This window comes from Hevea brasiliensis, chromosome 13, assembly GCF_030052815.1.
Source record: "Hevea brasiliensis isolate MT/VB/25A 57/8 chromosome 13, ASM3005281v1, whole genome shotgun sequence".
Lineage (NCBI taxonomy): Eukaryota > Viridiplantae > Streptophyta > Magnoliopsida > Malpighiales > Euphorbiaceae > Hevea > Hevea brasiliensis.
This window is the reverse complement of record NC_079505.1, coordinates 79,204,699-79,218,229: the sequence shown is the minus strand read 5'-3', so window position 1 is coordinate 79,218,229 and position 13,531 is coordinate 79,204,699. Positions and strand designations below refer to the sequence as shown.

The 13,531-nt window shown below is 36.1% G+C and overlaps 1 protein-coding gene and 1 long non-coding RNA gene across 3 annotated transcripts in view; both read left to right on the top strand.

The window, feature by feature from the left end:
• Positions 1 to 13,531, top strand: part of LOC110666762 (DNA-directed RNA polymerase 1B, mitochondrial) — a 16,057-nt gene extending 2,526 nt beyond the window's left edge. For both annotated transcript variants that reach the window (XM_021827354.2, XM_021827352.2), the window contains 18 exons: positions 295 to 531; positions 627 to 760; positions 843 to 909; positions 1,049 to 1,107; positions 1,391 to 1,508; positions 6,804 to 6,917; positions 7,135 to 7,266; positions 7,365 to 7,781; positions 7,978 to 8,028; positions 8,304 to 8,374; positions 8,760 to 8,844; positions 9,035 to 9,187; positions 9,269 to 9,343; positions 10,772 to 10,861; positions 10,993 to 11,040; positions 11,295 to 11,409; positions 11,511 to 11,614; positions 12,670 to 13,531. In XM_021827354.2, coding sequence (XP_021683046.2) covers positions 295 to 531; positions 627 to 760; positions 843 to 909; positions 1,049 to 1,107; positions 1,391 to 1,508; positions 6,804 to 6,917; positions 7,135 to 7,266; positions 7,365 to 7,781; positions 7,978 to 8,028; positions 8,304 to 8,374; positions 8,760 to 8,844; positions 9,035 to 9,187; positions 9,269 to 9,343; positions 10,772 to 10,861; positions 10,993 to 11,040; positions 11,295 to 11,409; positions 11,511 to 11,614; positions 12,670 to 12,780 — 2,181 coding nt within the window. In that variant the 3' untranslated portion in view covers positions 12,781 to 13,531. The remainder of the gene's footprint in view (positions 1 to 294; positions 532 to 626; positions 761 to 842; positions 910 to 1,048; positions 1,108 to 1,390; positions 1,509 to 6,803; positions 6,918 to 7,134; positions 7,267 to 7,364; positions 7,782 to 7,977; positions 8,029 to 8,303; positions 8,375 to 8,759; positions 8,845 to 9,034; positions 9,188 to 9,268; positions 9,344 to 10,771; positions 10,862 to 10,992; positions 11,041 to 11,294; positions 11,410 to 11,510; positions 11,615 to 12,669) is intronic.
• Positions 1,842 to 6,727, top strand: LOC110660735 (uncharacterized). Its single transcript, XR_009142593.1, has 3 exons — positions 1,842 to 2,627; positions 2,696 to 4,788; positions 5,005 to 6,727. It is a non-coding gene; the product is annotated as an uncharacterized LOC110660735 (long non-coding RNA).

The window sequence follows — 13,531 nt, the reverse complement described above, 5'->3', positions numbered from 1 at the left end:
GCAGACATTGTGATGTATTGATAAGATAAAATATTAGTGAATTTTAATAAGGTTTGAACAGTAAAATTGCAAATTTACAATATTGTTTTGATTCTTTTTAGTAATTTGACTTCTTAACTAATGGTGCCATAATGGGTAATTTCCTGCGCTTTATCTTTTGTTATATACCTAGCAATCAAGTGCCTGATTGTTTTATGTTAGAATGTACTCTTTACGATAGTACTAAGAAGAAGCTGTGCGTTCCTGTTAATTTTATATGGAGACCTTAACACAATCATCTGCTTTGAGGATCAGGCAAGGATACACAGGTTCTTAGAGAAGACAAAGAAAAAGAAGAAGAGAACAGAAGAAAAGGAACCTAAAGGTGAATCAGATCCTGTGACTGCTGAAGAAGAGAAACTTGCTAAAGAACAGGAGAAACTGAGGAGAAAAGTCACTGAACTGATGAAAAAGCAAAAGGTTCACCAAGTGAGGGGATTAGTGAAGGAGCATGATGACTCAAAGCCCTGGGGTCAAGAAGCACATGTTAAGGTTTGTGATATTTTTAGTTGTATCATTTATCATGTGTGGAATTTGCACTTTTTTTTTTTTTTTTTTACTTTTATTCTGATTCTTATACATTCCAGGTTGGCTGCCGCTTGATTCAATTGTTAATTGAAACAGCCTATATACAACCTCCAATCGATCAATTGGGAGATGGTCTACCTGATATTCGCCCTGCATTTATGCATACGCTTAAAAATATCATGAAAGATGCACAGTAAGAAGATTCATTCTCTTTTTAATTTGATGACTCTCTCTCATATATGCAATTATAATAAATTTTTGTGATTTTGGATTAGGAAAACCAGCAGGAGATATGGTTTTATTGAGTGCGATCCACTTGTTCGTAAAGGCCTTGAGAAATCTGTAAGTAGAACACATTGTCCTTGATATAGTTCATATTATTGCAGGCTTGTTATCTCTATTGTTCATTTGTTCTAGACACTTTAAGGTTGTATATATCCTTGTGGTACTAGGATGACAATAATTGCTGTTGTTCATGTAGGCTAGGCATATGGTCATTCCTTACATGCCAATGTTGGTGCCTCCTTTAAACTGGACAGGGTAATGGATTTAAGCTTTGATCTTTTAAGATTTTATATGTTTGTATCTTTCTATGAAGTTTATGATTAAGAATAGTTTTAATTGAACAACTTAGTCTTAACTAGTGATATTGGTCAGTTTCCAACCAATTTTTCTTGGTAATAATTGTATGTTTTAGTTATAGTTGCTGCTTTACAGTAACCATGTTTGCCCAAATCTTATTTGAGACGGCTAGCAATTTTTAATCTCTAGTGATATACTGATTCTTCTTCTTCCAATTTGTAAATTTTTGCCAATTCCTTAGGTATGACCAGGGCGCATACTTATTTTTGCCATCCTATTTTATGCGAACCCATGGAGCAAGACAACAACGTGAAGCAATTAAAAGGACTCCAAGGAAACAATTAGAGCCTGTTTTTGAGGTTTGACATCAATATTTTTTTTGCTTCTCCACACTGTGTGTTGTCAAAAATTTTAATGACAATTGAAAAATCGTCTAACAGAATGGTGGTGACTTGTGATTAGCTTTATACTTGATCGTAAGTGTTAGAATCCCTCAATTAGTGTAAATCCCTTAATCAGTGTAAATTAGCTGTAAATTAGAATATAATTAGGAATCATTGTATTTATTGACTATTATTAGTTTCCTAGTTAGTCTTAGCCTTTGTATATAAATTAGAATGCTTGTAAATCATTTTAATATGAAGAAATATAAAAGAAAATTTTCCAAATTCTTTGTTTTCTACATGGTATCAGAGTTTATTGGCGTGAACAGTAGAGTTCTGGGTAATTTTTTTTTTGGGTCAAGCTTCGACGACGTTCTAGGAAGGGGCGTGACTGTCACTACCCACTTGAGAAGGAAAGACACCAGCCGATCAGCCTACGCCCGGAGTCCCGCTGCCGTCCGGTGAAGTGTGTGAGCTCACGCGCCTCCAGAAGTCTCGTGTCATTCTTCACGCGCCGGCGTGTGCACCCTTTTTTTCTGTGATTTCTCCGGCAGCGCCTCTTGCCGACGACCTTCCCTGTCCAACGTGCCTCTGACCAACGTGTTTTCACGCCTGGTTTGCACATTTAATTTTTTTTTTTGTTACTTTCCGTTGCCCAGTTTCTTGCTTTCTGTCTCGGTACCTATTTCTTTAATTGAAAAATGACTGATGAAAAGAAAACCTCTGAAACAAAGGCTGGATTTGTTGGTGATAATCCCTTTTTACAAATTAGTTCTGTAAAGTTGGATGGAATTAATTATTTGGCATGATCTAGATCTTGTCTACTGTTCATTCAGGCTAGAGGATTGCAGGGGTATATTAATGGAGATAGAAAAAAGCCAGAAAGTACTAGTTCTACCTACAGTTAGTGAGAGTCGGAGAACTCTCTTGTTATGTTATAGCTCATCAATTCTATGCAACCTCATATAGCTCGTGGGTATTTACTATTGGACAGTGCCGCTACCATTTAGAGTGTTGTTTCTTAGACTTATTCTCAAGTTGGGAATGATGCACAAGTTTATGAGCTTAGGAACAAGATTCATGGAACGAAACAAGGTGAGTTGACTATTGCTCAGTATTATGAGGAACTGAGTGGTCTATGACAAGAGTTGGATTTCTATCAGGACTTTCAGGCTTCATCAGCAGTTAAGTTCTAGAAATTGGTTGAGAAGGAGCGCATATATGATTTTCTTGCTGGGCTAAATGTGGAGTATGATCAGATTCGGGTCCAAGTGCTTGGTAAGGATCCTTTGCCCACCTTAAGGCAGACATACTCTTATGTTCAGCAGAAGGAGAGTAGAAAGAGTGTCATGATCAATTCTACACCTGTTGATAAGGCTTGGTTGGCTGCTAACTCCTTACGAGAATAGTTATGTGGTCCATCAGATAAGGATCACTTGCATTATGACTACTGTGGGAAATCTCGGCACACCAAAGAACAATGTTGGAAGCTGCATGGCCGCCCAACTAAAGGGCGTGGGGGAAAAAGGATGGGCTTTGTTAGATCACAAGCAAATGTATCTGAGGCTGTGAGTGTTTCTGAAGATACTGCTATCACTTGGATGTTTTCCAATGAAGAGGTACAGACTCTGAGACGATTCCTATTATAGCTTGAATCAGAATCCACTACAGCTGCCTCTTCTAACTTCGTTAACTCAGGTAATGCTTTTCTTGCCAATCATAATAATTCATTTTGGGTTATAGATTTTGGAGCAAACAAACATATGACAGGCTCTTTGAATAAATTCATATCCTATTCTCCATGTTCAGGCAAAGAAAAAGTCCGCATTGCGGATGGATCCTTATCTAATGTTTCTGGAACAGGTTCTGTTAAATGCACTCTTAATGTAAGTCTTAGTTCTGTCTTACATGTGCCTAGCTTTCCTATTAACCTTTTATCTGTCAGTTCTATCACAAAAGCTCTCAACTGCAAAATTGAATTTTTTTCCCACTCACTATGTGTTTCACGAGTTGATAATAGAGAGAACAATTGACAGTGGTAGACTGCAAGATGAGCTATATCTATTGAATGATTGTGTTGATCAGGTCATGTCGGAACAGTCTATGGGTGCTGAGGAAGAAATTATTCAGTGGCATAGGAGATTTGGACATCCTTCATTTACTGTTTTAGAAAAACTCTATCATCTTTTATTTAAGCAATGCAAAACTGAATTGTTAGTATGTGATGCTTGTGAGTTTGCCAAATATACTAAACAATCTTATCCTGCAATAAATAATAAGGTTTCAGTTCGTTTTATGACTATCTATTCTGATGTGTGAGGGCCTACTCAAACTGTGTCTTTATCAGGTTATAGATGGTTTGTGACCTTTATTGATTGTTGCAGTAGGTTAACTTGGGTATATCTGATGAAAGGAAAAAATGAAGTATTTTTATGTTTTCAACAGTTTCACAAAATGATTAGCACCCAATTTGATGCTCATGTTAAAATACTAAGAACTGATAATGGCACAAAGTATATGAATGGAGTTTTTCAGAAATATTGAAGTCACACGGAATTTTGCATTAGACTAGTTGTGTTACCACTAGTGCTCAAAATGGAGTGTCTGAGAGAAAAAATAGACATTTAATTGAGGTTGCTAGGTCTCTTATGTTTACAATGAATATTCCTAAACCTTATTGGGGGGATGCAATTCTTTCTGTTGCATATCTTATAAACAGGATGCCACTCCGGACTTTGGAGTTTAAGAGTCCTTTAGAGGTTTTACAAGGTAAAAATTCATATACTGTTCCTCCAAAGGACTTTAGTTATGTTAGCTTTGTTCATCAGCCTAATAGGAGGAAGTTAGAACCTCGAGCCCTCAAGTTTGTCTTTGTTGTTTATTCTAGTACTGAGAAGGGGTATAAGTATTACCACCCTCTTACACGGAAATATTTTTGTGAGCATGGATGTTATCTTTAGGGAATCTGAATCTTATTTCCATCCACCTTTTTAGGGGGAGCATAGGAAGGAAGAAGAGGTGTCTTTCCCTTTCCCTTCTTCTTTGTGCTCTCTCAAACTTTCAACTTCAAAGGGAAAATCTGGGTCTAAAGCCTATACCTAATAATGATACTTAGGGGGAGTCACCTAAATCTCGAGGGAGACTGAATAAACCAGATTTGAGAATCTATACTCGGCGGAACAAGACAGATATAGCCATCGAGCAGTAGACTGTTGATCAACCGGAATCTCTGGATTCAATTCCTGAACATCCTGAGGTATGTGATGAGTCTCCTTTAGTTCCTGAAGAGTGTAATTTTAATTCTCAGTCTACTCTTCCTTCTTCTAATAATGATCTTGATATTCCTATTGTTCTCAGAAAAGGTGTTAGAACCTGTACTAAACATCCCATCTCTAACTTCATTTCCTATGATTCTTTGTCTCCATGCTATAGAGCCTTTCTATTGTTTGTTTCCTCTGTTTCTATTCCACAGGATTGGAAGAAAGCATATCTTGATCCAAAATGGAAGGCAGCCATGGTGGAGGAGATAAAAGCTCTAGCAAATAATGAGACATGGGAACTTGTTACTCTTCCACTGGGAAAAAAACCAGTTGGATGCAAGTGGGTGTTCACTGTGAAACATAGAGCAGATGGTTCAATTGAAAGGTATAAGGTTAGGCTAGTAGCAAAAGGCTTCACGCAGACGTATGGGGTAAATTACTAGGAAACGTTTGCTCTTGTTGCTAAAATGAATACCATCAGAATTTTACTATCATGTGCAGTAAATCTTGAGTGAGATTTGCAGCAGTTTGATGTAAAAAAATGCCTTTCTACATGGTGATTTGGAAGAAGAAGTATATATGGAAATCCCTCCAGGGTTTGAGAATGGGAAGACCAAAGGAAAGGTTTGCAGATTGAAGAAAGCACTGTATGGTTTAAAACAGTCACCTAGCGCATGGTTTGATAGGTTTAGTAAGGCTATGGTTTCTTTTGGATATTGCCAAAGCAATGCTGATCACACCTTGTTTATAAAACACTATAGGGGTAAGATCACTTTGCTTATTGTCTATGTGGATGATATCGTGGTAATTGGTAATGATAGGGGAGAAATGATTCATCTAAAGGAACAACTAGCACAGGAGTTTGAAATCAAAGATTTGTGAAGGCTAAAGTACTTTCTTGGAATAAAGGTTGCCAGATCAGATAAAGGAATCTTTATTTCTCAAAGGAAGTACATACTAGATTTGTTGGAGGAAATAGGAATGCTAGGTTGTAAACTAGCAGAGTCTCCCATTGAGGCAAATCACAAATTGCAAGTTGGAGTTGGGGAATCCGTGGATATTGGGAGATATCAGAGGTTGGTTGGCAGATTGATTTACCTTTCGCATATCATACCAGATATAGCATATGCAGTAGGTTTAGTGAGTCAATATATGCATGATTCTCGTGAATCTCATTTGGAGGCTATTTTCCGCATCTTACGATGCTTAAAATCTGCACCTGGGAAATGACTTCTTTTCTCAAAGCATGGCCATCTTCAGATTAAGGCCTTTACAGGTGTAGATTGGGGTGAATCTCTTGATGATAGGAGATCGACATCTGGTTACTGTACTTTTGTTGGTGGTAATCTAGTCACTTGGAGAAGCAAGAAACAAAATGTGACAGCTAGATTCAGTGCAGAGGTTGAGTTTAGAGCAATGGCTCAAGGTATTTGTGAACTATTGTGGTTACAAAAGTTGATGGAGGAATTAAAATTGCTGGAAACTAGTGGTTTGTCCCTGTTCTGTGATAACAAAGTTGCCAGCAGTATAGTTCACAATCCAGTTCAACATGATCGGACCAAGCATATAGAGATTGACAGACACTTCATAAAAAAAAAAAAGTTGTCAATGTTTCCTTAAGTATTTCTTACGTAGGGTCAAAAGACCAGTTAGCTGATGTGTTCACTAAGGGTTTAAGTTGTAAGGGGTTTCATACCCTAGTTTGCAAGTTGGGCATGTGCAACATACATGAATCAACTTGAGGGGGAGTGTTAGAATCCCTCAATTAGTGTAAATCTCTTAATCAGTGTAAATTAGCTGTAAATTATAATATAATTAGGAATCATTGTTTTATTAGCTATTATTAGTTTCCTAGTTAGTCCTATCCTTTGTATATAAATTAGAATGTTTGTAAATCATTTTAGTATGAAGAAATATAAAAGAAAATTTTTCAAATTCTCTGTTTTCTACAGTATGCCTTTCTCCATCTGTTGTTTTATTGCAATAATTACGTGACCTTTTTATGAAGCAGGCCCTGGATACACTAGGAAATGCCAAATGGAGAATAAATAAGAAGGTGCTTACAGTAGTTGACAGAATATGGGCTAATGGGGGCGCTCTTGCTGGTTTGATTGACTGTGAAGATGTGAGTTACATTAATATAAGCCTAATTATTTTTCTTTTATGCCAGTTTGATTTCCTTCTTTGGTAAAGACTAAAGAAAGCAACTCCACTGTCACTTGTATAAGCGTTCAATTCTGTGTTATTTTGTGCTTGTTATTACTACTTTCCTACATTTTTCTAGTCTATTATTGTCTTACTGATGCTCCATCTTTTTTCCTTAATGTTTCAATTCTTAACAGGTCCCTCTGCCTGAGGAACCAGATACAGAAGATGATGCTGAAATTCGAAAATGGAAGTGGAAAGTGAGAAGTGCAAAAAAAGAAAATAGTGAGAGACATTCACAGCGGTGTGATATAGAACTTAAACTTTCTGTAAGAAGCCTCTGTTTTTGATGGGATATGCTCAGTATATTCTATTCATATTGCTTTCTTTTGTGGATGGCATAATGACATTTTATTAACTGGAGCAGGTTGCTCGGAAGATGAAGGATGAGGAAGGCTTCTACTACCCTCACAACCTTGATTTTCGTGGTCGTGCTTACCCCATGCATCCATATTTGAATCATCTTGGCTCTGATCTGTGTCGGGGCATTCTGGAGTTTGCAGAGGGGCGACCTCTTGGGAAGTTTGGCTTACGCTGGCTGAAAATACATTTGGCTAATGTATGTGCTGGTGGTGTAGACAAATTATCCAATGAGGGGAGGATAGCATTTACTGAGAATCATCTGGATGATATTTTTGATTCTGCAGACCGACCTCTTGAAGGAAGGCGGTGGTGGTTGGCTGCAGAGGATCCTTTTCAATGCTTGGCAACATGTGTTAATCTCTCTGAAGCATTGAGAAGCTCCTCCCCAGAAACTACTATTTCACATATGCCAGTCCATCAGGTATATTTTTCTCTTCATAGTTATAATTTCAAGCCCTAGGGCCAAAATAAAGTTTCTGCCCACATATGATCATTTGTGATGAAATTTTTCAGGAAATGGTGACAATAGTTTTCTAAATATTTCATTGGCCATATGCTTTGATTGTGTTCTTACATTGAACAAATTATACTTATATTTTTCATGTTTCTTTTTCAAGGATGGTTCCTGCAATGGTTTGCAGCACTATGCTGCCCTTGGAAGGGACAAGGTAAGAAATTAATATTTGTTATGAAGTACTGAAGGTGCAGTAAATTTAACTAAGATTGTGTTATCATTAAGATTTTCTCTCTCCTCTTTTTAGCAACCTATATTCTGGAATCATAATTTAGGATTTTGGAAGGATTATTTATGACTAACTATTCCTTTGTTTGAGTTGGAAACTTTGCAGTGGGTTCAACACATTGTTGAAAATTTGATATATTACTTCAGTTTCCAGGTTTGTGTAACTTTCAATATTTGTTAACTAAATTTTATTTTTATCAGTTGGGAGCAGCTGCAGTTAATCTTGTTGGGGGAGAGAAACCTGCAGATGTGTATTCAGGAATTGCTGCCAGGTGGGTGCCATTGTGTGCTTATGTGTGCATGCACGCGCATTTGTGTGTTTGCCCCTGTTGCAATTAGGGAATGCAAAGATTTGTAGGTAGGGAAATTGTGATGTGTCGATGAACAAGATGATGATTAACATCATGTGCATTTTGCAATAACAGGTGCCATTTTTTTTTTTTTTTTTTGCATGTTCAACACATCTTTTTTTATCGAAAGGATAGAGGGCAAACAAATGGCAATTTATTGGAGTCTAAATCCACTCTTCTGCATTATTGTGCAGTTTTTTTATCCTTCTGGAGAAAGTGCCAACAACTTGTGTTGAATAGCCTTATAATAATAGTCTGAAGGTGCTATTTTGTTAAATCATCTAAGTTAATTGTTATCTTGGTGTAGGGTTCTTGATATAATGAGGAAAGATGCCGAAAAAGATCCAGCAACTAATCCAAATGCTTTGCATGCTAAGCTTTTAATCAATCAGGTTTCTTCCTTTCTTATGCTCAACAACGCTGCCAAATGGTGCATAAGAATATTCAAGAAAATGCGACTTGAATTACTAAAATTAGGAACAATTATTTTATTTTGATGATTGAGTCAACAGTTTGTTGTGCTTGTGAATGAATTTATAAAGTACCTTGCTAATAATTTCCTTCACAACTTGGAAACCTTAGGTGGACAGGAAATTGGTCAAGCAGACAGTTATGACATCAGTGTATGGTGTCACATATATTGGTGCCCGTGACCAAATCAAAAGGAGGCTAAAAGAACGTGGTTCTATTGTAGATGATTCAGCTTTGTATGCTGCATCTTGCTATGCAGCAAAGGTAAACAAACTAAGCTGAATTCGGGTGTGTCTGAGTGTGCCCATAAAAAAAGATCGGATTAATTATTTACTACATTGGCAGACCACCTTGATGGCTTTGGAAGAGATGTTTGAAGGTGCTAGAAGTATCATGGCCTGGCTTGGTGAATGTGCAAAGGTGTGTTCCATTTTCTATTGCAATACGCTTACTTAGCCAAATAGATTCATGTATTATAATTGAATCCGCTTGTCTGGCGCAAGCCAATATGATTGCAGCTCGTAATTTCTTATACCACTAAACAGAAGGACATAAGTTCTTTCGTTCCTATCATTTGATAAGTCTCATGGCAAGGATTGCTCCAGTAAAATGCTAATTACATGTGTGATTCTATTCTTTTTTTATTAATATTCTAATGTGATGATTCTATTCAAGGATGTGAACCAGAATTTTTCCTTTCTTATGATGTCATCTGTGAATACTAAGATTAAATTATATTATTTTTGGGATTTTTCGGTTCTCTCTCTCTCTCTCTCTCTCTCTCTCGACATAAGTTCTTTCGTTCCTATCATTTGATAAGTCTCATGGCAGGGATTGCTCCAGTAAAATGCTAATTACATATGTGATTCTATGCTTTTTTGATTAATATTCTAATGTGATAATTCTATTACAGGATGTGAACAAGAATTTTTCCTTTCTTATGATGTCATCTGTGAATGCTTAGATTAAATTATATTATCTTTGGGATTTTTTGGTTCTCTCTCTCTCTCTCTCTCTCCATAAGTTCTTTCGTTCCTATCATTTGATAAGTCTCATGGCAGGGATTGCTCCAGCAAAATGCTAATTAGATGTGTGATTCTATGCTTTTTTTATTAATATTCTAATGTGATGATTCTATTCAAGGATGTGAACAAGAATTTTTCCTTTCCTTTCTTATGTCTCTCTCTCTCTCTCTCTCTCTCTCTCTCTCTCTCTCTCTCTGGTTTTCTTACTTCTTAATTGTTGCAGTCATCATAAGGTTACCTCGTAAGTTTGATCGTCATATAAGCTGTTTAACGTTTCATAGCTGGTGGTTGTGTAAGAGCTGTATATTATCCATAATGTAGTTCATGAGAGTAAGCGTATTCAATTTAGTGACTCTGTTCAACTCATCATTTGTAGTCTACTTCTTATTTGGTAGTTGTCTGGTATCCAGTATTATTATGATTCCATTTTGTGATCATTATAATGTCTTAGTTGGTGCCTTTATAAACGTATAAATGTATAGAAGGGAATTTTGTGACATCACATATGAATTTTGTGACATCACATATTTGTTGAATTACTGCTTGTGGGCTTCGGCTCCAATTGTAAAGGAGAAATCCTACTTTCTGTTCTTATGAATTATTAAATAGAAAATGGAGAAAAAAAGAGAGCTTATTACATTCCTATGTTGCTTGCCTCATCATATTTCAGATATATCTTCAGCACTTCAACCTCAATTCTGAAAAATTGAATATTGGGATAAATTAATACCTTTATTCTTTGCTCCAATGCTTTTTTTTTTCAAAAAAAAAAAAAAAAAAAAACAATTCTGCAGTGGTTGACAACTATTTGGAACATAAACAGGTAATAGCTTCAAACAATCAACCTGTTCGATGGACCACTCCTCTTGGACTTCCTGTTGTACAACCGTATAGACAGTTGGGAAGGCATCTTGTGAGTAATAAGAAATTTATAGAAATGAGAAATTGGCTTATATATATACACTCACACTAAATCATACAATCTGATAAAAAACCAATACTTTTTAAGTGTTTCTTTAAGATGTTTTGTTGAATTGTTTGCAGATTAAAACTTCCCTGCAGATGTTGGCATTGCAAAGAGAAACAGACAAGGTATTGTCATAGACCTTTCAGTTTTCACTTTTTATATTTTTAAAATTATTATCTCAATATTGTGATAAGTGTAGCATATATGATTTGCCTAGGTTAATAATTTTAGCATCTTTCTTTCCCCTTTTGTTGGTATGCATTCTGTTGAATAAAACTTGAACAGAAAACTAAGAAATGAAAATGCAAGTATAAGCAACAGAACAGCTTCAAGGTACTTTTTCTTAGTTCTGATTATATTGTTTTTGTGATTGTAATAGGTGATGGTTAAGCGGCAAAGAACAGCTTTTCCCCCTAACTTTGTTCACTCCCTTGATGGTTCTCACATGATGATGACTGCTGTTGCCTGCAAACAGTCAGGTTTAAACTTTGCAGGTTTGTGCTTGGCTAATGGTTTTCCTTTTATCTCTCTCTGGCCCTCCGCAATATTTGCATGTCTAGAAATCTTGTTGTTTTATCTGAATATCTAACTACAGGGGTCCATGATTCATACTGGACACATGCTTGTGATGTTGATGAAATGAACCGGATACTTCGAGAAAAGTTTGTTGAACTCTACGAGGCACCAATATTAGAGAATGTAAAGTATCTCTGTCCATAGAATATCTTATAACTTGTATAGATGGAGTGCTTCTCAAGATTTCTTTCACATCTTCCATTTTTATGGGAAAATGGATTGAAGCTTGTGCTTACCAGTCCATTCTACAACCTTGTGCAATTTTTTTCTTTTTCTCTCTATGCATCTATTTACTCTCTTTAAAAATGACCAGGAACCATAAGTTAGTAGATGGTCATATTATTAAGTCAGCTAGTTTGTTCTATAAACTTCTGTTTAGATTTCGAGCACAATCCTTGAGCTTACTCTGTTCTAACGGACATCATTTTCGTTGGCAGAAAGCAATTATTTTAGCTGGTTGTATTAATTTGCTTGTTTGCTGTTTTTTCTGTATTGGTGAAGAGCGGTGCTATGTTTTTTAAAGGACTGATACCTGCATCTGCAGTTTGTTAAGGGATTAACATCTGCTTGGCTTCTCTATGGTGTTCTACTTTCTGGGAATCTTTATTGGATATCTTAGTGGATATTAATTTGACTTCACCTTTTGTTTTTTTGCTATTTAAAGTATACTGGCTTTATTTGTCTTTCTCATAGTATTTTTCTCATCTTTTCTTTAATAAATTCTTTGTTTATCATAAAAGAATTAATTAAGAATTTTATTGTATGCTAACATGAAGCGAAGCATGTAATCATGCATTACCTTGAACCTGTTCTTAGATCTTCTATGTGCTTAAAGGGAGTAACTTCTCCCATTATAACAAAGAAGCTTGAGAATTGCATCCCTTGAGAAAAGCATGAGATTGGAGGCAAGAAAAAATATTCACCTTTGTAAATTTTCTTGGTCTTAAAAGGAAAACATAAATGATTATCAATTCATATTATAATTAGGCCCTAGAAATTCTTTTCAATACCTGCAAGGCTGCGTTAAAAGCATCTTACTTTTTTTTTTTTTAATTTTTTAACATATTATGACAGCTACTGGAAATATGAAGTGCCTGCCTTCTGGAAATTTAGTATTTTTAAATGGTGGATTATGATATAAACTACTAATTTTTTTTGTATTGATTTTGTGCTTGTAGTTGTTGGAGGGCTTCCAAAAGTCATTCCCAAAGTTGAAATTTCCTGACTTACCAGAGCGTGGAGACTTTGATCTGAGAGGTGTCCTGGAGTCTCCCTATTTCTTCAACTAGTCTGAGCAATATACTAATCTTGACTGATCTGAAATTGCACTTCGTACATCTCTCATTTAATTGCAAGGTGATGGCAGTTTATTAACTCATCCCTGTGCAAATTTGTGAAAGTCACAAGTATCCAACTGCTCAATTGAGGAAGAAAAGGCAGAGAAGAAGAGACCTGAGGTATGGACAACAATGGGATCCAACAAGGACATTGTACCGTACATAGGTCAAAAGAGAAAAAAATGCGTATAACCATTTGCTGGATATGTCCCTCATGCAATCCTGGGACTTCTACTCCAAATTTAGCCATCATTTTTGGGTCTGCCTTGGTGGAAGTAAATGAGGAACTAAGGTAGTGTGATGTGCAGAATGGCATGGAAGAACAGCCTCAATTATTACCAATCAGGTTTTTTCTTTTAAGGTGGCTTTGCACAAAAAGGGAATCAAAGCTGCAGCAGTATAGTGACGGGATATTTTGTTATTGAGAAGATTCCAATAAATCAAAGATGGATGAGAGATTTGCTTGCTGAACTGTGCTTCCATCTTCTGGGATGCTGACATTACAAATCTCGATAGGTTTCTGAAAACAAACCGGTTTCAAGGGAAAGGTAACATAGGAAATTAGGAATTATACGGCATGTATTCTTTGTGGTATCTTGCAGCCTCTATGCTCATGTTTTACAGGATTTGTGATTGCTATAATTTAAGAACAAGTACAATTTATTGCGAAGATAAATAATACAGGCTCGATATTTTTAGACCA